At 39.4% G+C, this 26,692-nt stretch overlaps 1 protein-coding gene across 3 annotated transcripts in view; it reads left to right on the top strand.

Annotated features, from left to right (window-relative positions):
* The window catches only part of ZNF827 (zinc finger protein 827), a 521,420-nt gene that overhangs the window by 342,292 nt on the left and 152,436 nt on the right, over positions 1 to 26,692 (top strand). For all 3 annotated transcript variants that reach the window (XM_069242614.1, XM_069242613.1, XM_069242615.1), the window contains exons 6-7: positions 13,424 to 13,663; positions 14,001 to 14,058. In XM_069242614.1, the coding sequence (XP_069098715.1) occupies positions 13,424 to 13,663; positions 14,001 to 14,058 (298 nt within the window). The remainder of the gene's footprint in view (positions 1 to 13,423; positions 13,664 to 14,000; positions 14,059 to 26,692) is intronic.

Below are 26,692 nucleotides of genomic sequence, written 5' to 3'. Positions count from 1 at the left end.
CCATTGCCAGAACGACAATTAGTTTCACAGACATGAAAGTCGGAGAAGGAGACCAAATTTGCATACTCTCATAATCTTACTTTCAGATCACATCAGACCACTAATTTACTAGAAGAAACAGAGTCTACGAGATTGAATGTGTTTAGAGCTCTCACATTGTTGTCAGCTGATGAAATAGAAGCAGAAGAAGATCCAAAGAGTAGCAAACTTCGAGTCTCCTTGGCAACTAAAGGCAGTGCTCGGAGTAATCAATGACTTGGAGGCAGATGAAGATTGAGGGGAGCACAATGAAGTGACGTTTATGAAAAAAACAACCGATAGCGAGGTCTGTACACAGTTCATATTACAGAAGAAATTAACCCACGCTGGTAGGCTTTTCAGTACTTTTCTTCTTCAAATGCATTTTAAACTGAGATAATTCTAAAGTTATGTAATTACATATAGATGTCTTGATGTGCAAGGTATTGGTGCACTGTATGCATGTATGTACACTTCATATTAGGTTACACCTAATGCTGCGCATTTGATCCAGGTTAGCGGTAGGGACATAGCCTACTATTTAAGAAACTGGCGTCTTTAACCTGCAGTTGCTGTGTTTAGCAGTGTTGTTTGAAGTTACACGTTTAGCCTCGTCAGATTAGTGTGTATGTTCATTGTTGAGAATGTCATAGAATAGGTCTTCGTTTCTTAAGGTGGGTGTCATGTGGTTAGAGGTAAATGTTTTCTACATTTTCTTCAGTTACTTGATGTCACTGTGAAGAAAGATCACTGGCTAGGTGCTAGGAGTAGACCCTTCCGAAAGTCACAATAGTTGTTCTTACCCTGCTGAGGAGAAGGCCACATGGCCATAGTCAGGAGTCCTTCTCTTTTTCTGTATGATATGCCTCATGGACTGAGGATTTTGACTTAATAGTGGACCATCAGTTTAAGGTATCTCGTACTGAGGAGGAAGTGTTACTTTGATAAAATCGGAGTAAAAAAAACACTTTAGTTTAGACATCCTGACTTTTTCTGGAGATTTTTTTTTAGCAGTTTTAAGAGATTACCAGATTGTTGACACTTGCATGGAACAATGGCACAAAGAGCAATGTTGCGTTTTTCTTTAGTTCTCATTCATTGTTGTATACGGCACTCCTAAGTCTGGCAAGAGATGGGAACTCCCTTCTCTCACCCCTCTCTTAGCTCATCAGCATCTGCTTATTTGGTGCTGAGGAGCTAATGGAGAGTAAACTGTGAAGGCAACAGATGAAAGCTACGTCAAGTGCCATCTGTTGCTGTAGAGCTGCACTGCACATCCTGTGTGTGGAGGGGTTGGTGATCATGCACCACATCTCTATCACTGCCTACGGTCAGGGTGTCTTCACCTCTCAGTCGCCCATACATATTCTTTCGCACTGCTTGCCAGTTGGAACTAGAATCTACATAACCCCTGAGAATCTCCAGCAAGTGATGCCATTCACAGTTGTATGGGTGGCACAAGCATTGTTTTGTGAGGTTGCACTGTGTGTGCTGTTGTACTGGAGATTTGAGCCTCCTTCACTTGGTATTTGACATTTTACCTTCACATCGGGAGATTGTAATGCGAATCTGAGCCTAAACCTGCACAACTGGACACTGCACTTGGCATTTGAGGTATAACGTATTCACGGAGAGGCTGCACCAGTATTTGAACTTTCACAAAGGGATGCATTTAACGATAAACATCCACATGGAGAGATTGCACTGGGCATTGCAGGCAAAACCAAAGCACTATGATGCTGCATAGGAAGCTTAGGACTATACTTAAAGAGGCTAGACTGGTCATTTTTGAAGGATTGTGTAACAGCACTTAATTCTGATTCACGTGTGTCTTAAAGTGTCAGGAAGAATGGGTGGCTAAACAGATACATTACAGACCGCACACTACTGGGTGAGGTGGGTGCAAGCTGAATTGTTATCTGTTAGCATTATCATCAGTGACTCTTATTTCAGTTACAAGCACTTTCAAACGTATAGTTGCCCCACTTCTCGTTTTACACATGTGGAGTCACCGGGGAGTATGAACCCTCCTCATATCATTCTTTCGAGCCCATGCAGATGTATGGTCCTTCAAATCACAATAAAGGGCCCTTCAGAGCTAATGTGAGCTGCCAGCATAGCACAAACGATAAACATGCTTGTCTGTAGCTCACGTTATAACCATACACACCCACAAGTGTCACGTCCTATAACATGGTAACCACACCTCAGTAGTTATCATACAATGCATAACATGGAAACACTTCATACATAGGCCCAAAGCAGCACACCGTTAACAACACACCCACATGGCGTGCTATTCTCAACATCCCACGTAGTGGTAGTATGCGCTATGCAATACTACAATACAGTACACAGGCTCCCACACAAATAATGTAATTTCTTTCCACAGATTTAATTCTCAGGTTGCATGCTATCTTGGAAATCCGCCACCCACCATATTCATTCCTAAACCCTGCTTAAAAGTTGCCCTTGACCTAATTAAAACTATTGGTCGTTTTCCTGTCCTTCCTTCCTAATAAATTACTCTCTCCTAATCTAGATTCCCTGCCACCTGGCCCAAAGTGCTTTAACACCTCTAAAGGGGTAGTAAGTGCCATAAAAATCCATTCACAGTATAATAAAATACAGTATATCAGCCATTCACTAAGCCAGTTGTCAGCTGTTTTCATTTGAACTTTTTGGAAAATTAATCAGGGACCAAAATCAATATCTGAAGATGTTAAACCAGAAGTGGTGTCTGGAAAAGTTAAAAAAGGGACTGGTCTCAGAATTATAAAGAATTTATTTTCTTTATAATGACCCTCACCCACTCTGGAAGTAGCATGCTGGGGTGGACCCGATGATGAAGCATTCTCCTACTAGAGTGAGTGAAGGTCATTATAAAGAAACACAATTATTTTCTTTGACTGAAACCAGTCCCTTTTTTGATTGTTTGAGTTAGAAATACCTGTGTGTCCCAGAAATCCCTGGTACAATAACATCAAATCTTAGTTCTTAATATCAATATCCTTCAAATTCTGTTGGTGAGGCATATTCCTTCTGCTAGGGCAGGTATTCTGTGACAAAAGAACACAATCATTCTAGGTAACCATACATCAGTACAATCAGCATGAGCATGCTTTCCTTTCTCTCCTCCTTCAGTTATCCTTCCTTATTCCACAATCCCTAAACTCACTTGCGGAGACTACTTTTTGTAAGGTGAAATTAGATTTAGGCAAAAATGTGGCCTTTTTCAAAAAGGTCATTTAAAGTTTGTTTGGGTGCAAGCACTTGAGGAAATATCAAATAACAATTACTGAAAAAATCCAAGTCCACTTGGGGTTCGTATTAACTGTCTTTTGCATTCTGTTACTTCGCACAACTCACAGTTTGTTCTATTTTCTTTCTTTTTCTTGTGCTAAAGGCTCCTCATTTAAATTCAAACTCTAAGGGTGTCCTTAAAGAAAAGAGAAACAAAAAAAATAGGTGCCTGGCTGCTGCACTAACCGGAGGTCTGTGTAATGGGCTGAATTAGCTGGAACATTGAGCATCAGTGAGGGAATCATAGTCGTAGTGAAGGTGGTGGAAGGCACTGTGGCACCCCTGGAGACTTTGCATTTGGGGTGGTGAACACTACACACTTAAGTATAGGATGTGCAGAGTTGTAAAACTCTGCATAAGGTTAGTAAATACCAAAAAGTAGTAAACGTATACAAAGGTGTAAGTTTACCTTCATGAAACAGGTTTAAGTTGTTGCTACAAGAAGACCCGCTGTAGATTGACAATAGTGCTGCACAAGCATGAGATATCTCACTATCCATTAGAACACAGAGAGAGCAAGATGACGTCCATGCTGAAAACTGACATGCACAACACCTGCATAAATGGACACATCATATCATTAGTGATCCTGTTTCTCTCTGAAGGCCTGAGTTTTGAAGTATTCAGTATGTTGGAAATCATGGTGGATGAACAACATTTGTAGATGTGCTCAAAAAGACTGTGATCAAATAAAATACACTTGCCTAACGACAGATTAATGCCCTATAACTAGCATAAATAGGGACACATCCATACCTTTGAGTTGATAGGTAATTGTATCATCATCATTTGAAAGTTTCTCTCCTGTCTCAGGCAGTCTTGAGTGTGAATCCAGTCCCTGTGCAAATTCCTGCAATCCAGGTCACTCAACCTGCTTCACTTTCTCTTATGAAATATTAAAATATTGATGTTGTGTATTGCATCGCTTTTTGTTAGGGAATGATCTCTGTTCAATTGAAAAATGCGTCTATGAAGAAATACCATTAAACACCATCAAGAAGATGCCACAATGAAGAATTGACATTTCAGTTAACAGTAGTTCGACCACAAGAACCAAAGCCTCTAAAAATGTTAGTTTTAACAACTCACAGTAACCATAAACCATAAACCTAGCACTAACATATTCCTAACCTAAATATTAATTCTAAATTTTATCCTTAGACAGGGCCATTAGAATTATGTAATTTGAGTCTGCAGCGTTTTCTTCATAGTTATGGTTCTGCAACATTTGCCACATAATGCACCACCTGCTGCATAATATGCAGATGATTGTGGTGCGCAGTGGATGGCCGTTTGCACAGGATAATTGGTCACCTTTCTTTTGCTTATTCTTTTAGCTGGGTGTCACACTGGTGCTATTAAAGAGACACATATCCCCAGGTAGTGCTAAAATGACAAAATACTGAGGTAATACTTTATGCCTCCGTATGCTCCATAATTTGTCCCTTTTTTGCTGCATAATTACTCAACCCTGCCCCATAATTTGGTCATCTGCTGCATAATTCCAGTGGCCCGTCCCATAGACCAATGCCAACTCTAAATATCACTAAAGCCTGCACCTGGCTCTGACAGCTATTATAACCAAAAAGTAAACCTTACCATTCTTACACCTTTAATTTTTTAATGCCGCATAGGGCATGATTATGAGTTGCTCGTAATACTCCAACCCTTGCGTAAGCCCCTGTTTATGCACAGGTTGGAATTACAATTTGAAAAGTATTTAACACATCTGATAATTATCTGATACGTTAAATACCTCAAGCTTTGTTAAATTTCAGCAGGTCAACCCTACTGACATTTAACAGGAGAAATGTGTACAGTATTTATTATACAATGCAGATCTTGGTGTGTTATGCACCAGAATCCTCAAGTTATTCCCCAATAACTTGTAATATGTGCTATCTATTGTACCCGATAAATAACGAACCCCAGAGTATCATTATTTACCAGGTGCAAAAAATAGTACCTTTACTTGTAGCCACGCCCATAGTACTTTAGTGATAATTAAATTGCATTTAATTTTTCAGTGTTATTTGTAACTTCATCACAATCAGCTCAAGCCAAATCTCTTTTGTCTACTTTTCTCCACTTTGGTTTCTTTATAATGGTATTCATAAATGTTTCTTCATAACAACAGATTCCCACAACCGAAGGATATGTTTCATTCTTTTCTACTGTGCTCTCAAGTATAAAGCCAACAAATGTGATCTCACCACTTTCCTTGTGCCTTGCTCAAAAGGAGTCAAGGTTGAGCCTGGAGAAGTTATGTTTCAGCTAATGGTGTATGAAGAAATACTTCTAAGTTTTGTTAAAATGTCTTGACTTTGAACACTGACATCCCAGTGGCATTAATGTTAACCCACACAGTTTTTTATGTCCTGGAGATTCCTGTTTCAAACCCCCTCACATTAAAGATAAGCGGTCACCCTTTACCTATTTCATCCTTGAATCCTAAGGTGATTTCAGATGTACATACAGGATCAACCAGGGACTCTCTCCGTTTTATATGTCAGGACCATTAATGGCGGTTCCTTTACGGGCAAAGAAAAGGTTCATGAAGTAAATGTTAGTTAAGTTCATGACTTCCACAGCACCTTTAAGGAATGTATTTATATTTCTTGTCTCTTTTTGTATTTTAGAAAAATTGTAACTGTAAGGAAAACTTTGAAGGATATCATTTTGTAATGTGATGTCTGTTCATGACATACCCTTCTTTGTGTTCTTTCATGTGTAAGCGGCAGGGTACTAATAACCAGACAACATTGCTCTTCTATCCTGTCAAAGCAGCAGATCATTTTGGAGATCCTCTGTGGCCCCAGCAAATACACCAGACTAAAGTTATTTATCCTTGTCCCTATGTACGTCTCACAAACACCTTCAGATCCCCCTTAACACATGTACCTTCAATCGAATCAGACGCTTTGTAATCCAAAAATCCTTGCTACTTATGCTCCCAGTGACAGTGCTACTGAAGCTTTTCACCTCACCTTCAGAAAAGAAAACGTGGTTTGTGATCCTCTGCATACTTACTCTTATCAGGAAGCACCCTGAAGGCATTAAAATGGCAGAACCACACTTTGAAATATATGTATTTATACTTTCTTTCACAACATGTGAAACTTCCAAGGTGCATGGTGTTTGAATAAAGCCACTTTTGCATCAAATGTCCCCAGTATTTACAGAGAATGACAAGTGGAAAAGGTTCAAATACTATGTTACACTTAGGAAAGGCATCCTGCTTCAATTCACGTGTATTCCTGAATATATCAACACAAAAATCCATCACAAAAGAAGAGTTGCTATATGTCAGGCTCCTTTTGCTACTAATTTATTAAAATCCAACACACAGCTACTACTTACGCCATCAGAACCTCTGTGTCATGGTGGTGCAAGAATGGTAACAACATTGGTTACTTCCACTTCAAATAGCATCATTGCTGATAGTTATATTAAGCACCTAAGGCTGTATTACAGAAAGTGCCCTGGTGGTGCAATGGCATGTGTGCCCACTTTGTGTGCTCCCCAGGCCCTTTGGTATTACAGAATGGGCCTCAGACAGTTGCGCGGCCCCTTCTGTAATACAGATTGTGCTGGTGAACATGTAGCGCCAAAACTATCTAAAGAGGGTATTCAGTCATTTGCATGGGGGTATAGGGCCCATGAAAATGAGGGAATACCTTTGCCTCTGCACCCGTTCTGTATTATGGATGCCGGCGCAATGGAAAAGAAGCAATCAAGAGGAGCACTGAAAGCTTGCCAAAAAATGTGGTGCACTGTCAGTGCACCCCTGAAGGCAGCTCTCTGAATGGGGGAAATGGGGTCCTGTGAACCCACAGACATCCCTTTGCAGATGGATGCAGTCACTCACTGCACCCTCTCTCCCCCTCTTCAAAGTCTAGGCGACATGCCACATGCCACATGCACGGTGAAACATGGGGCTGCTTTAAAGCAGCCACTCCATAGTGTTAGCTCGCCTGACCTTAATAATTAAACTTTCAAGGGCACGCGAATAGGTCGATGAACCTTTTGACTCGCAATTAAGATGTTCTTACCATAACTCCAGTACATAATCGATAATCAATACACAATAATCAATAATTGTTAGTCATCAATAAAATCATTAGTCCCTGTTATCATAATTAATTAGTGAGGATCCTTAACTAATGTCAGATTAGCATCAGCATGTTGGGCTTCATGCAAAACATTTTAGTAACACTAATTTGGAAAAACATCTAACTATGGCTCTATCAAAATAGTGCAGTTGGTACCTAGAAAGAAAAAGCAAATATGCATGATAATCACAATTTGGAAACCCTCAAATTGAACGTCCCATTTGTAGGAAACGCTAAGTTCCCATCCTTCTCTGTCAATTTGCACCATTGCTTTAACCAAAGACATGGAGCAACACCTCTCTCTTCCATTACAATGTAAGCTGGTGTATTTTCTGGCGGTGTAGCCTCGCCTATGCTCGCTGTAATGTATGTATCTCCCCGTAGGGAACTTTTTAACGCTTTGAAAAATTTCATCTTTTGTACTTTTTGTTATTCAAAATCAAATCAGGAAGTGACTTTTAATCCCACGATTCCTTTCACTCACGTTCTGAACCAATTGTCTCTCATGGACAGCTGCCAGTCCGTGCGCGACCCTTCTCACTAACCGACCTATCCCAGCGCGCCTCCAATGACATCACACTCTTGCATCAAAGTCTTCCGGCTTGCCCTCCTAAACTCCAATTCACACAACACTAATGCAAAATATTCGCGTGCACCAATAAAAACCAAAAACAAATCTGCTGGTTTACTACAGGAAAGGTAACGCAATACCTTCGGAAACCTTACGGATTTTTCACTGATGGCTGTTCCCGCACTTACAGCTACTCCTTCTTTCTCAGTCTCCCAGATTCGCAAGCAAAATTTGACCCTAAAATTTTACTCGCAACTGATCAATGGGTCTGTCCTGATGCACATAGGACTCGCCAAATCTCAGTCTAAATTATCTTTAACTCACACACTGACTTATTGTCCACGCCTATCAACCTACTTAACCAGACAGATTACAACATAACACCAAGTGTCTCATACACTTTCTCCATTATACTCTGGAGTCTTAGACCATGCAGGGTCCGTATATCAACAACCAAGTGGACAGTTTTTTAGCACAAAGCGCCACACTCATATGAAGTTCGATGACTTCCCTACTCTCATACTGTGGAGTACGCACACTCCTACTACAACTTCATTTGGAGTACGCAAACTCCCTAAAACCCTCACAAACCTCACAATTCACCTGCAATTTCCATAAGCTGTGAAAGCGCAATGTATTTTACTCACTCTATCACTAGAACACCAGGAACATCCTCAAACAACCATTAGCAGGGTCCAGGATCTGGGAAAGTCATTCCTGGGCTTAAGGGAACATCATTTTCTCTCCAATTATCATCATTGATAAACAAAATCCAAATCTCAACAATAATAAACTCTCAAAGAACCAACTCACCAGACTGCTACCATTTCTGGGAACACCTGTTATTGTGTACTGCATGTCTATGGTAAGCTCCTAAGGAGACAGACCATCAGTCCCTTACCGTCTCTGTTAACACCTGTCACTCTGTACCGGACGTCTATGGCAAGCTCTTAAGGAGACTAACCATCAGTCTGCTACCATCACTGTTAGCGCGCCTCACATTAGTAAGTAAACTTACAAGGGTGATGCGAATAGGTTGATGAACCTTTTGAATTGCAATTAAGATGTACTTACTGTAGCTCCAGTACATAATCAATAATCATTAGTCATCAATAAAATCAATAATCAATGGAGTCAGTAATTGTCACGCACCATGACCTTTCAGTCATGAATAACCACACCTTTAGTAAATGTTTATAATATTTATTTCCCTATATTAACAATGCTAAGGTCCCAAATCTATGAATTCTAATATTTCTCTGTTCTCATATTGTTGATTGGTTTGTCTTGCGATGTCCTCATCATCTGCCTTGTCAGGTAACAATATTTTTGCAGCTTCTACTCTAGTCTGTATCTTCATTGTTCTTGTCCTGGGAAAGTCAGTCTCACACACATTACACATAAAATGTTGCATTAGCAAGAACAGCACATTTTAACAATACAATAGACATTTTACAGTTTAATTCACTTGGTCAGCACTTTTATTAAACGCTAAGAAATACAGCTTTTACGTGAGGCCTAGCAAGTAGGCCAAGACACTCGCTAAGTTAAGGCCTACAATTAATAAAGCTAAAGCTTACTTCTTACCTCTCAATATGACATATTACTGCATTAGTCTAACATATATTCAATATTTCATACTATTTAATCATTGATTAGTACATTTCGTTAACATTGGTGGCCATCCTTCGTGATTACTTTTTCAAATGCGCGCATTATTTTCTACGTTATTTCATTTTCTACATAAACTTTATTTCAATATACATAAACACTCATTAATAATTTTTATTAAGGCACCTGCGCTAGCAATAGTTCACTTGAATGCGTTGCCCCCAAGGCAGCATGAGTTCACGGCTGCCCTGGGGGCACCGCATTCACTGTAATATGGTGAACTTTCCTTGTTTGAGCATGGTGTGCTGTGGTGCAAACAGGGAAAGTGTGCTGTGTATCTAATACGGCCCCTGGAGGTGGGGTTCTCTGAAGCTGCAGTGATATTGGAAGGACATGCATCTGCCTCTGTATGGTTAACTGATGAAAACAGCAACAAAAGTGCTGCAGTTCTTACTGTATTGCTTTGAATTTTTGATAAACTATGAAAAGTCATGCGATTTCCAATTACTTTTGTCAACTTTACAGGAGCATACTTTACCAATATGAGAATAGAAATGTTCCGTAGATTTCTGATGTTATAGTACAGGCTCTAACTCTATGGGCCAGAAGTAACTGTTTGAGTCAGAGTTGTCTGGCTTGATTTGTTCAGGTATTTATATGAATCAGAATGTGTTTCACCATATGTGCTCCTTCCAAGGGTGGCTCAAGAAACAGTAGTAACACATGAAGGTGACCTTGGAGGGATACGTGTACCATGGTGGCAGCAGCTTAGGTACTTAGGACCTGATTCACAAAGGTAACCTTCCTCTTTGGTGTAAGATAAAAATTTTTTTGCAATTCTCAAAGATTTTTATGAGTAGTATATTTTATGACTGCCTATCTTTTTATGTGCGGAGTCTCCACCACGAGTACAGAGACTCCGCATTCATAAAGGTAATACTTGCAGAATTCCTTTGTAAATTGCGAAAAATCATAAACATACACTAAAGTGTAAGGCTACCTTTGTGAATCAGGCCCTCACTGCTTGGCACTCTGATGATTGCCAACTAAAACCTCACATAAAGCAGTGCAGGATTTCTAGAGGAAGGTTAAAAGACACTAGCAAAGGAAATTTCTCTTATTAGTAATTATCTTTTTATATCCATCAGTGGCCCTGAAGAAAATGGTGCACACTTGTTTCATTTAAGTATTATACTGTAATCTTTGGTACTCTAGGGTGCTTAAGAAGAAGATTTTGCCTACGCTTAAAACCATCTGTTACAGGTTTACTAAATAACCTTATCCAAATTAAAACTGGGGAATCATTCTAGCTCACGCTCAAACACTCAGCTTTCTTGCATGCAAAGTCACCTTTCTAAACACTTTGTACTTGGGGTCCCTGAGGTCCTGGTAAGCGAGTGAAACTGTCATGTCCTTTTATAAACATAGGATGACTCTATTTAGACACATCCTACTTTTTCTCAAGTGTTAATGGAAAATTAGTCTGAATCAAACTATTAGGGTGCCATCTTTCTTTTGAAATGCTTTGGAATCCACAGAGCTCTGTCTACACCAGGCTTCTCCAATACGTAGCTTGTGAGTTAGTGGTAGCTCTCCAGGTACCTGTGAGTATCTCTCCCGTGTGCTGCCAGCCTTCTAAATTAGAAACTTTTGCTTGATTGAATTTATATCTTTGTATATATCAAAATTGGGATTCTGTATATTCAAGACAAAATGGTGTTTATTTTTAGAACTCATAAGCTGATATTTGGAGAAAAGGCTGAATTTCCAAAATGTATTTAAAGCTGATATTTGACTGGCAAATTTGTTGAATTGGTGAGACTTTTTATAAAGGTTTTTATCTTGGTGCCAAGACAATGCAGCTGTGGTTGCTATGTATTACCTATGTACTGGCATAATATATTGTCAAAGGATGTTTTTATATTTCTATTGGCAACCATGCCTAATGTACTGAAATGATCACTTGCAGTAATCTTGCATACTGTGGACACTAATGCAATCTCCTCTGATGCGGTCACTATTGCAACGCTAATAACATTAGTAGCTCCCGGTAAGTTCATTGAGTATAAGCAGCACTCATTACAGAAAAACTTAGAGACCCAAAAAGATGGGAATATTTTCAAAAGTAATGTGAAAGTCTTGGATATAATTTCAAAAGTATGGATCAGGGAAAAAAATAATTGCTAGACAATTGTGTCTTCAGATAAGTAACTATTTAAAAAAACAATCTAGTTTTCTGATTCGTTAAGGGAATTTACATTTTTATAATTCACTATCTTCTGTACACTAAGTTTATTTGTTTATGACACTTGTTATCTAGACTCAAACCTTGAAGTTATTTTCAGCTCAGAATAGTTGTGTACATTTATTTCTCATTTATTGCTAACAGGTATAGTCATTAATACATAGTTTTAGCTTCGTTTTAAGTGACCGTGAGACACATTTAGAAGCAGTCATTTCATGTTGTATTTGGAGTTTTCACATTTATAGGGTCACTCAGACTGTGGCAGTTTGGACTAAAGTGGGTGAAAACACAATTTTCACCTTTTTAGCACTAGCTCCTACCAGGAGTAGAGCCAAAATTGAGCTATGTTGCATTTTAGCCAATACATATACCACTTGGTCAAACTTGTGGGTACTTGCCCATGTTAGATTTAGAGCACTAGCTTGTGTAAAAGGCAGAAAACACATTTACATTTGTCTTTTGTCATTTTTCATCATTTGACTCTTTACTGAGGCTAAAGACAAACTTGAATCACGTTACACATGCTATTTCCAACTGATTGTTTTTGCAGTCACAAAACCATTAGAGTCTAAATAAATCTATAAATGGACCCATGCCATAAAATTCTGGCTAATCCTGAAAGTAGGGTCCTTGCAACTTGTGTGCAGAGTGATCGACCTAACATGATGTATGTGGCATATTAAAATTAATTGGAAATTTCCATAGTTATTTTTAATTTTAGTGAATATTCCCTTTTACCTTGATTGTTTATTAATGTCATGAAAGGTTCTCCTTTTCTCACCCATAGCAAATGCTGTACAGTGGGGATGTGGTTTAGTTTAGTGACAGACAAAGCAAATCTCTTTTGATAAGTATCTCATAAGTTATTTATTGTCATAATTTTAGAGAATAGAGTGTTATTTTATGTTGTAAATATAAAAAATTATTTATCGTACATGGAGGACTTCCATCAGCCCTACTGGCACGTGTCTGCCAGGGTTAATGGTGCAACCCTACAGTCTGTGAAGATCACCAGAAAATATCTGGTGTTTGCCTAAAAAGGAAAGTGATTTTAGACCCACGTGCAAACTCGGGCAAACAGATTGTGGCTGTGTTAATTCTGAAACTGCTCTGCCTTTCTTAAAAATTGAGATATGCTAGGAAAGTGAGAGGAATCTGCATGCAAACTGTAGCTCCCTTTATACATGTAGGAATTGATTTTGAGAAAATGTAACAAGCTGACCACCCAGAAGAGTTTGAATGGCTGAACGAACTAACGACGCAAGTTTCCCTGTGTTGGTCACTCTGTGTTAGGCGCTGACAATTAATAGTTCTAAGATGAGAACATGCTTTGTTTGCGAGGCTAGAGTCACATTTATTTGACTAAATATCTGTTTGTGTTTTCCTTCTGTCTAGGTTAGTGATCATGTGAGTGTTTCACTATCGATTATGTGGTGTTGTGGTTAGGCAGCCGATTTCTTCGGCCTGTTAAAATAGAGGGCTGCAGACCTTGATGTGTTCTGTAACTTTTCCAATAACACTGACAAAGATGTTCTAATTTTTGTCTCCTCTTTGCCTTCATAGCTGAAAGTTCCAAGGAAATGCAGACCACAAAGATAAAGGAAGAGCCCATGGAAGTGGACATCCCGGACACGAGAATCCCAGTCTCACCAAGCCAGAATTTTGGTTACAGCACTTTATTGAGGCAAGAAAAAATGGAACCTTTGCTGAAGGCACAGGAGGGCCGAGTGTTGCCAGACAGAAACATTTTCAGCCAAGACATATCGGTCAAGATGGCGTCTGAGCTTCTATTCCAGCTGTCAGGTACAACACGAGCAGCGGCATCTATGGGTCAGAAAAGGGTCACTGTCCACGTGTCCTTGGTTGGAAAATCAAAAGTCAATGTCACCATTGTACTAATATCATTTATTCCCATAAGCTTCACATTTAGCAGAGTAACATCAAGTGCCTTGAAATTTGCGGCCGGTAATTTTGTCCCAGAAAGTTATATTTACTTGGGGCCAATTACTATCCCATTCCAACTTTTGTGCATGCCAGGAAGGGGGATAATGCTGACAGTACGTTAATGTTTTACTTTGTTTCTGATGCAGCTCATATATACTGAGGTGTCACTTGTTTTTATTAAAATCTTCTTTTACAGAAAAGGTGAGCAAAGAGCACAATAACAATAAAGATCACATCATCAGAACTACATCCAGGTAGGCTGTCTTTGTCGCTTCCCGTCTGTTCTATGTCTAATTTTGTCTACTTATTTATGTCTATTTAGCGAAAGCTTAGCTGCGTCCAGTGTTTTTTGTATATGTGTAATCTTGATGTTATTCACACATGTGATAAAAAGTATCTGACTTCAGCCTCCACGTGGGTTGTTCTGAGTACTACATTTCATGCGTTCAGTATGTTGGGTGTTTTCATGGTAGTTTGAAGGATCATACCGAAGAGCATGTCCATCAGATCTGGATTTGGAATCACACTAAACGAACACACATTGGTGTCTGCTTTCGGGAGAAATTCATCCTTTACAAAAAATATCCACCTATTTAAGCATTTCTAAGAATATAATTTCAGCAAAATATTTGTCTTCAGTAATGTCATCTAAAAGACTATTTAGCACCCAAGATTTTTCCCTATACAAACTGCTAAAGTCTTATCCAACAAACAAAGCTTTTTATTTACGAAACACCACTCAAAATTGCTCATGTGTAAGATTACAAAGTTAGCGATCAAGCATTTACAGTAGCAAATAAACTCAATGCCCCCTTGTTTGCTTACATTTTTATAAGATTTCTTTGTGCCTATTGAAACTGGTATGTCCCCTGCTTGGCATGTAGTGTTGTGGCCCTGCCTTAACTGACCAAGTGATATGTGTCTGGTATGCTGACTTTTATTTTGGCCCTATTGTCACACTAATCTAAGTGTTTAAGCAGGGGCTTAGGCTTGTCCCTTACTAGGCAATCTCCTATCCTTATCTTGTCACACGCGAGAGTTTCTATTGTGCTAAGTAAAAAGGTATTGATTTGTTATTTCGGAAAATCAATCAAAACATAATTTAAAAAATCTGTTTCCCCCAATTCATGAACAGAGCCACTCATATGCTGAATTGAGGTCATTGACCTCTCTGTCTGCCATTATTCCAATGACAGTTAACCCTTTCTGAGGGTATGCTGCAGCAGCACAATGAAATCCTAGCCATTACTTAAACTGAATAACGGATTTTGCGCAGGAGGTCAATGGATCGATGCGACATAGGATTGAGAAGATGCCATCAATGAGTAATGAGATTTTCAACATTAAATGACAAATTTAGGATTCTGAACCTTAGTCAATGACCACACCAATTTATTAAGAAGAATTATGAATGTATTTCCCTAGATTAACAATGCTAATGTCACAAAAATAACTCTTAAACACAAGTGATAACCATATAGAATCAATAGCAGCTGATTAGAACGTCTTATATATCTGAGTTTAATCAAAACAATCAAGCAAATAATCTCCAAATTAATAACACTGGTTAGCAACACCAGAATCTGTAACAATGGCCAAGTATGTATAAGTACAAGCAATCAAAGAGTGTCAATATAAATCTTGAGCATTTGAAGTTAATACCCTCACTAACCACAAATTAGCATCAACATGTTGGACTTCATGTAAAAGAATTTAGAAACACACATTTAGAAAAAACATACTATCTCAGGTCATTATAAGAAAACATTATTAATATGCAGCAGTCAAATTATAAGTTGCAGCTGGTACCTGTAAAGCAAAAGAGACACATATATCATTACGATTTTATACATTACCCATAGAGCAACAACATGCAGTCTACTTCTGCAAAGGCACACCATCAGGTATGACTTCAGAGGATCGGGCCTTTCAACAGCTAAACCCACACTGCTAGTATGACTCGAACCATCAACAGGAACTCTTGAATACACAATCTCCTTTCTCCCTAGAATCTCATGATGGAGTCTATCGTCTCTCTGACTGTAGAAAATCCTACCCAGCTTGTTATATTAATCTTCAGAAATCTTATGATTGGCCAGTACATGGGGTGGTTACGATTCAACCAATAGTAGCTCTAATAGATAACCTAGATAACCTAAATGTTATAACATCTACGTCAACCAGGACATTTTTCATAACTTTTCCTCTTCCGTCTTGTCTGTGGCTCCTTTATTCCACCTCGTCTAAACTTCTCTTCTCAAGAAGAAACTTCTTACAAATTATCGTCTACTTCCATCCTCGAGGAAGAAACTACATATTAGTGACAATTTCAGACAATAGAACATTCAACTTATGCAGGAACTTGGTTAAACATGGCCTTCTAAGACATAACGCAGCAACCCAGTCTGGGTAGTTGTATACCCGTCTATTAAACCATCTAGCACAATTTTATATAAGCATTGAACTATGGAAAATAACCACAACGTTTAGTTAGTATTTTTGCTCAACTAAGAACAGAAATGAACTATGGCAACCTTTTGCAAAAGTCACCCGTTTTTGTATGTTAATTCACTATACAGTTACTATATTTAAAATTATTAATAAAACATTTTTAAAAATTCACACTCTCACAATCCCTCCTCTGATGATGACTATTTATGTCATCTCATCTCAATCAGTGTCATTCAAGGACTTTGCAAAGGAGATGCTGGTAGAGGTGCCAGATGCTAGGTAAACTGAGTGAGCACAAGTTCTTCAATGGTTACCAAAGTTTTGATGTCTGCTGGTTCACTTCTGGATGGCAGAGCAGTCTGTAGTGGGGGCTGACCCTAATCCAGCTCTACAAGCTAAAATATTTTGACCCTATTTCTGACTGAATTCACATGTCAACCAGTTAATGAAATCTGCCAACTTGTCCCTCTACAGGGAACAGTAAAACAATGAGCCTATAGAAGAGACAACTTGCTATACATCGCCCGAAGGATACAGAAGCCTCTTCGTTCATGGACCCTGGATTGAGTAGAAATAAAAATCTTTTATAGTTGGTTTTTACGTTGTTGGTCCTAGGGGGAATCTCTAGATGCTTGGTACTTGAACATTGAAATCACAATTATCTTCCCTTTGCATTGAAATGAAGGACAGTTGTGAGGAGAATGGTGAGAGGATTAAAGAGAACGTATAATCTCCTTTAGTCAAAGCACAAAAAAATGAAAAAAGTGTCTGACTTGATATTTCAGTACTTGTAAAAAAACGTTGGTTGATTGAATAACAGCATACCATCATTGAGGCGGATGTAATAGGGTTTCTGTTGTACTCATTGAGTTCCCTAAATTGCAGTGTCTGTACATAGTCTGAAAACTATGAAACTCCTGGCCCTATGTTCAGTTTCCGGCATAGTTTAAAGTGAGTTTGCAGGCATCAGTGGCCCAACATATACCTTGGGTTTGAGAATTATGAGTGGAGATTGTGAATCCTGTGGGATGAAATAATTCTGTTCATTTTTAAACTCTGGAAAATCTTGGCATTGTGCTCCAGTCTAAGCCTTGGGGTCAGTGTATGACCACCTTTCCCTCTTATGTGGTCTTTTGAGTTTTTTTGCTGGAAGTAGGGACCATGCCCGCCCCCTGTAATGTAGGGGCCATGCCCTGCATTCTGTAATGGTGGCATCAACAGAAATTCTTCTGTTCAGCCAGGCAATCGGAGTGCTTGGGTCTGCAGAATAAGCTGTGAGTTTGCAGACCTGAAATGGATTGCAGGAGAAAGAGCTTCTTCATCCAATGGGGTAAATTGTTTCTAAAATTTGGATCCCAGAATAGTCATTCAACCCAGGTTTGTAAACTGTCCACGGACTAATGGGCAACATATCACTATAAATTAAATCTTCAAAGATGACTGACATATTTTTGCAGTGGTAATCTCTCAAAAACTGCATACTAACACACACATATAATCTCACTAAAAAACAAAGATTAAAGTAATGATATAGTTAGGCCTTGTGATAATATGAAAACTATTGTTTTAAAACAAAGAAAACACTGAAATTCACCAGTTATAAATTACTGTGGGAACTATAAGTTATGACCCCACCATACACTGCTCTTGACCTCACTTATTGCATCACTCATGACATCTGTGACCAGGCCCTGCACCCAATTCCCCAATGAGTAACTAAACTCCTGCCATGCAGGGCATTCGTGCGTCCAATCCTCGCGGACAGCCTACCCCCTGCCTTACATGGCCTTTGGCCTTTTGATCATATTCATCCAACTACTTTACTGAGAACAGATTTTGACCATGCACAATATGGGATTAGACACAGATACTGCCTGCAGCCACGCCCTGTGTCCAACTCCCAGGGTGTGACCGACCTGCACCTGCGCACAGCCCAAGTCTGTATGTGTCCAGGTCCTGCATCCAAACCCCTTACAGATGGCTAACCCAGCACTGTGCTTGACCTTCAGTTGTGTATATCATGGGGTTGGCTGCAATGCTTGCCTGCAACCAGACTCTGTGCCCAACCTTCATGGATAGCCAATCCCCCGCCATGCATGGCCTCGTCTGGGTACATCTTGGGATTGGCTGCAGGGCCTGGCCACAGGCCATGTCCGTCCTGCACCCAACTCCCCATGAGTGGCCAACCCCTGTTGTTGGTCAACCTTCCATGGTTGTGCAACCTCCATGAACACCTACCTCAGATATATATATATATTATTTTTTTTTTCTGTACTGTGGTACTCCTGTGGGACCATCTCAAAAGCAGTACATCAAAGTATGGGATGGTGAACACTAAGCTTTACACCAGTTGCATGGTATTTCAGTACCTCACGGTCCTAATGCTGGATCTTACTGGGTGTTCGAACTGAGTACTGTAGTACCCCCTTGAGATCACATGGGATGGCCAAGCTGAGTCCCCTCCTGTGGGAGCCTCGGAACAAAAAAAAGTTATTTTTACCCTAGAGCAGTGCTTAATTTGTGCTTGTTGTTTCCGGTGCTGAGCACCAGCACTTATTTTTGAAGGCCAGGGCTTGTTCTTCTGCCTCAAGCATGTGCTGGGAGCAAAAGACACATATACGAAAGGCAGAGGAAAGGAAAAACGAAAAAGCGTCACAAAGGGAGAAAGTAGAAAGCTGCTAGAGTGAGCTGAAGGGCAGGGAGTGTTTTTTTATGGATTGAAGAGGCTCGAGATGGCTTCAGGATTCTGCTGCCTCAGTATTCCGTGTTCCCACATTTAATTGCAGCAGCCGCATGTTTAAGAGGAGGACTTTGGGCACCGGCGCGTCTTTATTTACAAATTAAGCACAGGCCTAGAGGGACCAGTCCACAAAGGCAATGAGTCAGTGTGCTTCAACCCTGCCTCCTTATGTCTTATGTTTTTAAAAACATAGGACACAGAGAGCAAGCCCCTGAGTCCTAAAATGGTAGCTGTAACATTTCTGTTGATGTTGTGGCCAGCCAATCGTTCACTCCACACCACAGAACTGGTACCAGTCCTGCTGTACTAATATGGCCAACAGGAAAAAAGCACTCTTTACCAATCAAATCATTCTTTATGTTAATTTGCAGCACCACGGTGCTACAGTGGTACTTCCACGGGGCCAACCATCCTGATATCACTATATTATGAAGCTTATTTTCTCAAAAACAGCTGAACAAAAAAACTAAAAGCACATATTCGACAAAAAGAGGTGAATTGTGCAGATTACATTATGCCCCACAGAAGGAGAAATTGAGTTCTAGGGTGTCCCATATTTTAAGGGTCTCGATTCGTACTCAGGTGAAGGCTGCAAGCCAATCAGTATCTAGTAGTTACCAGAGCAAGGGGGGCAGACAAGGTTAAGAAAAGGTCAATCTCATGCATCATTTTGATTGCAGTGCCCGCCTATAATTACTAACTAATCCATGACTCTCAGTAATATGCCGAGCTGTTAATTTTCACTACTGGATTTGGGTTCCCAGTGGCTGAAAATGGATGGGTGCACATGGACTACAAATACCAGAACTGCTACAGGTGTGCATCAACTGTGTAAAATAGTCCTTAAACGGTAAACAAGATAAAAAGTGTAATCTACTAATTTGTTAACGGCTGATGGAATTTACATCCTTCTATGCCAGCAATATTTTTATAACTCGACGTAAAAAACGAAGCAAAAATGGTAAATGATAATCCTTAAGCATAGCACCAAGCAGACAACTTGATGAGTTGCGAAATACTGTTTTGGCTTTTCTTGACATTGTTTGGTGCAGACATTTCACCAAATAACATGAATACTGTATTTAATTGTATTCAAAGTAAAACTACAAGTTAGCAGTTGTCCCAGAGATAATTCCATATTTTGCTTTTCAAAAACCATGCATGTGATTAATGCATAGTTGGTCCTATATATTGAACGAAATATGATTTAAAAGTGGAAATAGACTTGGGTGATTTCTAAAAACATTAATCTCACTTGAATTTTAAACGGATAAAGGTCTAACCTGTTGCAATCTTGCCGGGTGTGCCTCATCTGTGGAAATGACTATGGCTTGTTTTATGTTTCCATTCTTAACCTATAGATGAAGGTTAGATACAGTACCTAGTTGTCGATCAACTCCCATGCAAACAAGTAGTCTGCCTCTTATGGGCTGGAATTCTTTCTCTTTGGGTTTGTGGCTCGAGAATCCCCTTCCGTTTCTTTCCTCCTTATCTTCTCACCTTGATAGTGATTAAAGATAAAATAAAACCTGCATATGAGCAGTACTCAGCATACATTTAAAAGCAAGTTCTATCAGTGTTCTGTGCTTGTCATCGAAAAAGTAGATTTCTCTTCACGGAGACTACAAAGTTCTTGTCCTCCTCAAACCCTAGACGGGATTACAAAAACATTTTGGCTGGCTGTGTGTTTGTTGTCTCATCCTATAGTGAAGTAAATCAATGTGTTATTTATGATTTGCTTCTTGAATGCATGGGCTAAAATTCATTATGTATTGTGGCACAATATATCACTTTCAAATTAAATGGATTACATTTGTCTTCTGGGTAGGTTGACCTCGTTTAATGGGTTGTTGTATAAGAAGTAGCCTCAAATGACCTAAGTCTGATGTGCACCTTGAATCGAAAGCATTTTGTAATTGATTCTGTCCCACAGCACAGGGGTTTCAGGAGATGCATTGAGCGTCAGTCTCTTTTGTTTTGAGGATGTCCTTTAATCTGCATCAAATCATATCGACTGGTAGTGCCTTTAACGAAACTACTGCACGCTTCAGAATAGAGGTTGCAGATCCTAAACAGTTTATAAAGGTACCTTCATAAGAAATGATAGCCCTGAACTTCAACAAAAAGAAAAAACTTGTTACGATATTCAGGAATATAATGATAAAACAGTAAATAAAGCAGTAATTTAAAAGTTATGGCACGTGTATCATGAATGCAGTATTCACATTAAAGCATCTATCTTGGGGACTTGTTCACCATTGCGGAGAAAACTCCAGTGTCTATCATCCTGGTCGTCTGTCTAACAAAGTTGAAGCAACAACGTTGTGTTTGTGTGTCTGTTGTGTTGTATGGTTTTGGGTCTGCTGTTCTTTTTTAGCTTATTTCCATTTAGTGGCACAATTATTGTGATGGGTGTACTCTTAATTTTCAAATGGCACCCAGGTGTTCAAGGGCTCACATAACTAACATGCTGGAGGAAATGGTTTAGCTGGGAGTCTGGCAAGTCAACAACACTTCCATACCTATGTATTTTCTTTGATCTGGCAATGATTGAGGCTGAAAAGAATATCGCTAAATAGTGGGGTTAGCATATGCTGCTGAGTTTTGGGCGTAAATCCCAGATTCGTGCATGATAGGTGGGTGTTTGAGGCATAAAGATGTCCAAGAAATATGAAAAGGTCTGTTACCCCTTGGAAGAGGCCAGTGGTCTATAGTGATAAAGTCACAAGAGTCAAATACAGAGGGTATTGCCAGAGGGAGAGATAAAATGCATTATTGTTTTTAAACCTATATGGGCTTCATAAGGGAGGGAATGGGGCTTATAGTAACTAATTGTTTCCTTTGTAAAAACCAAGTGATTTGAGATATAACATGTGTCAAGAATGACTCTATACTTATGTGTGTGTATTCCTCTAAAATAGTAAAATGTTTAAAACGTCAGAGAAGCAAAGAGAACAGTATAGTGAAAGATAAAATAGATGTAGAACGGAGATGGAGGCAGAGATAGGGTTAAAGTAGTAGAGAAAGATATGATGTAATGAGAAGAAGGTGAGGTATCAAGAAAAAGATGCAGAAAGGTAGAAAGAGGAAGCGGTTGGTAAAGAAAGACAGGTAGGGAGATAGCTAAGTTTTTAATTTGAGGTACAAAGACCTAAAGACAGGGGGAAGAAAATGTAAAGGGAAGGGACGGAGACAGCAAGGGGTGAGGTAGAGAAAGTGGGTAGGCAAAAAGATGAGTTAGAGAGAGGTTGAGGCAGACAAATGTAGATGAAGCCTAGTTGAAAGATGAGGTAGTGAGAGAAGGATATAGAGATGGAAGATGGAGAGGTACAGAAAGACAGATCAGTTAAATAGGGTAATGAGGCAGAGAGAAAGGGTTAAATGTGAGAAAGACAAGTGAAAGATACCAGATACAGAGACAGAGTTAGGTAGCGAAAGAAAGGCGAGGTTCATACAACAGCAAAGAGGGATTTGCAAGGTTGAGAAAGCAGTTTGGGAGAGACAGGTGAAGAAGAGATGGAGAGGCATAGAGACATGAATGAAGGAGAATGAGAGGCAGTGAGAAAGAAATAGTAAGAGAGGAGAGATAGAGGGTACAGAAACGAAAAGAGGGTGGGGACAGTGAAGACATGATGTAGCAAGCAAATGTTGAGAGAAAGGTGCTATAGAGACAGATGAGGTGGTAAAAGATATTAGAGGTATGGAGAGAGATGATGTAGGGTGGCGGTGAGGCTCCATGCATCAGAATATGGCCGGATGCCTGCCACCGCCCATGGTGGTCTTCCGTCGACCATCAGCATGGTTGGTGGCGGGCTATCCCGTCATGTTCATAATGAGGGCCATAGTGTAAACATCACAGTTTTTTTTGCCAATATATGATGATGGTCTCTGAAACACAAAGAAAGGCAATGAGGAATACAATGGGGTGCACGGAGAATGCTAAATTTATAAAATTATTCCACAACTTTTAAACGCCCATGGAGGGTATCTTGGGAATGGACTAGAAATAAAAAGCTGCAATTCTCAAAATCAATTCATTAAATATATTTTTCAGGAGTCACTAACAAGAGTTTTACTTACGGTTTTAAAGTTTCATTTATCATAAGTTTTAAATTTCTTCATTATTAGTCATAAAAGGTTTACAGAACATTACATAAAGTGTGTCCCAAAGTCTATCCCTATTCTAGTATTTTAAAACAGTTAGAGTTGATCATTTAGTCTGAAATATCAAAAAGAACAAAACTTCAAGAGGCAGTCTCGTCAGCAAACCTATTAATACTCAAAAAGAAAACTGGAACAGACTTTAATAGAGAATAGTCTAGGCAGAGAGCAAAGTCTGTCTGAGTCCCACAGAGAAAATGAATCTGGGCCTGAAAATGTATGCTGTGATCAGCAAAGTGAAAGAGCCTCCCCCTGTTCTTTACCTGGGCCACCTTTTATAATACAAACACACAATATACATTTTGGTACAGTTGTTTCATCCAAGATATTAGACAGCCATCATGAGCAAGAAAGTCAGTGTGACAAGAACAGTTTCTGTCAAGATGGTAACTTCTAATGAAGTCAGCCCTAGCCGGAGGATAAATTTGCCAACATTTCTACATTAGTTGATACATCAAATTATTTTCTCTATATCTGGGAAACACTCAAAGTGTACTTAAGAGGTGAAACTATATCCTATAAGGCTTTTACAATAAAATCAAACAAACAAAAGGTCAAAGAGCTCCAGCTGGAGCTTAATCAAGCGCAAAGTGCTCATCTGACTTCACAAAGCCCAGAAGGGCTTTCAAGATTGAGCAGGGCACGGGCCAAGTGAAGCGACTATTTTTTATTTCGAGAGATAGTCAACCAACAGACAAGTCTCCATACCTGGTACGAAGAAAGTGAACATGAAGGTGGATTCCTGGCCAGGTCAGTAATTAAAAAATCTCAAAATGATACAATTAAATCTATTTTTGACAAGGGGTCGGATACGCTGGTAAGCCATTCAGAAGACATTGAAAGAGTTTTCTTTCTCATTATTCAAAAATCTATTCTTATTCTATTCCAACTAATGTCCAGCAGATTAACCAATATCTGGATTCAGTAACTTTGCCCAGTCTAGATGCATCCTCAAGGGTAAAACTCACATCTCCTATCTCACTTCTTGAGGTAAAGGAGACAATCCTGACCTCTTCAGATGGGAAGGCTTGTGGGGAGGATGGTATTCCGGCAGAAGTATATAAATCCCTCGTAGATCAAATTGCTGGCATCTAGTTGTTCTCTTTAATTGTATTCTTCAGGGGGCGGATGTACCGGTTTCCTTTACAAGAGCCATTGTGATCATCTTTTTTTTTTAAAAGATAGGCCATCTCAGAATCCGGACTCCTATCGTCCGATCAGTTTGCTAAATTTTGATTATAAGCTTTTTACTAAGATACTGGCTCAAAGATTGACTCCAGTGGCACAAGATCTAATTCATGAGGATCAGTGGAGCTTTTTTCCGGGTAGACTACTAGCAACAAATACCAATTTCTTAATTCAAGGCTCAGATTAAAATTCTCATAATAACAAACTGGCGGCTATTATAATGTTGGATGCTGAGAAGGCTTTCGGTTTAGTTCAATGAGAGGTGCTTTTTCGGATCTTAGCAAAATGTAAGCTTCCTAGTCAATTTATTTAGATTTTACTAAATCTTTATTCTAAAGCTCAAGCGAAAATTCTTGTTAATTCCTGTATAGCAGGAATGCTTCAAGTTCAGTGTGGCACGTGCCAAGGATGCCCCCTCTCCTCTGTGCTCTTTGCGTTGTTTATCGAACCTCTAGCGGTGGCACTGCACCCAGACCCTTCTATCCTTCCTCCTACAAATCAGGCCCGAAACTCAAATTGTTTGCTGATGACATGATTCTCTATCTCGCAGCAGAATCTTCAAATATCGCTAGGGCTTTTGCCAAGATAACTGTCTTTTCGGGATTTGGGGTATATAGGATCAATCAGAAGCCCTCTTGTTTAATACCACCGATAATGTTTTTCCATTGGAGATGCGAGTCCAGTATCGTCTTTCTCATCCCATTAGATATTTGGGCATCTATGTCTTGGATCTCTTTGGCCTAAACTATGTCTCCACTTTCAAGAAGGTGCAACACCTACTTCAGAAATGGCAAGCTTCTCCGTTATCTATTATTGGATGTGTGGCTTTGGTCAAAATGCTGATTCTTCCTCTTCTTTTGTTCGTCTTCTCTAGCTTGATTATCAAAATCCATCAAAAATCCTTTAAAGAACTCGATGCGGTGCTACAACAATTTGTATGGGCCAATAAAAAACCAAGGACTCAGCTGGAGATCCTATATCTTTCAGTTGAAGGTGGAAGACTAGCTTTTCCAAATTTTAGGAAATACTATGATTCAGCGTTTATGGATTGGATCTCTACAGTAACCATATCCCCCAACTCTAGTTTCTATCTCAAATCCATGCTAGCTGAAAATGGATGCCAGCTAGCACCATTTCTCAAGTTTCCGCGGCAGCCCAAGCGTATTATATTTAAAGTCCCTTCTTTAATCTATACTAGACTTCTTCAATTTTGGGAGAAATATCAATTTCCCGGGTTTCATCCCGAAATGACATTGATCTACTCAACGATAATGGGTCTAAAGCTGATGCCTGTGCATCTAAATCAATGGCTGAATTCTGGATTTACAAGATTCTCTGACTTTTTAGTAGGAGACCAAGTCAAGACTTGGGGTCGATGTCAGGCTGAGGCGCATATTCCAGAGTCTCTAAAATGTTCCTATCTTCAGATTCTGCATTTTTTGCCTCGTTATGCCTCCTTAGTCAATTTACCCTTTTCTTCTTCGTTCGTGCATTTTTGGGGAATCAGAAGGGGGTAGGTAATAGGTACCGGATCCTCAACCCCCAGAAAACATGGCAGATTCTGCCTTGTTTTTTTATCGAAGATCAAGAGCGCCACTGGGTGTTAAATTGAGCCGAAAATGTGGAGGACTTTCAATAGCTTGTCTCATAAGGCAATCAGGGGGGCTAATTTTAAGACAATGGCTTTCTTCACTAAATGGATATTATATCTTACTCCAACTCATTTTAAAAAAGCATTCCCGACTACCTCAGGTTTTTGTCTGCAATGCAATTGTGACCCAGGGTACTGGTTACATATGTGTCTTACTTGTCCCAAGCTTATGGCTTTTTGGGATAAAGTTTTCAGTAGATTAGCTTTAAGTTAAAGTGTGTACTTGTTCCAGATACCCTGGGGGTTTTGTTTGGAATTTTGGAACACCCTGTCTTAGGGATAAGGGCAAAGCAGCTGTTATTTATAGCTTCATTGATTGCGAAATCTCTTATTTTACAAGCTTGGAAATCACCCCTTCCGCCTACATTTAAAGCATGGGAGGCAAAAATAAATCTGGTACGTTCAAAGGAAAAATTCTATGCACAAAGAATAGGCGCAGGCTGCAAGTTTAAGGCTATTTGTGGACCAACATTTGAAGGAGAGAATGTATCTATGACTTAATGAGCTAGATAAAAAGCTATCACAACTGCCATATTCATAGTGAATTAATTAAGTATTAATTCAGCTATTTGAGGATGAGGGGTAATTTTATATTTTGCTTTGCTTTCTGTAAATGTTTCAATCTTTGTATCTGCTCAATAAAAAAATAAATATTTTCTCAGGCATCTGACTTTCTGAAAGAAAAGACACTTGTGTA

Source organism: Pleurodeles waltl, chromosome 1_2, assembly GCF_031143425.1.
Source record: "Pleurodeles waltl isolate 20211129_DDA chromosome 1_2, aPleWal1.hap1.20221129, whole genome shotgun sequence".
NCBI classification, from domain to species: domain Eukaryota; kingdom Metazoa; phylum Chordata; class Amphibia; order Caudata; family Salamandridae; genus Pleurodeles; species Pleurodeles waltl.
Note: the sequence above shows the minus strand (reverse complement) of the source record. Positions and strands in the feature narration are given on the sequence as shown.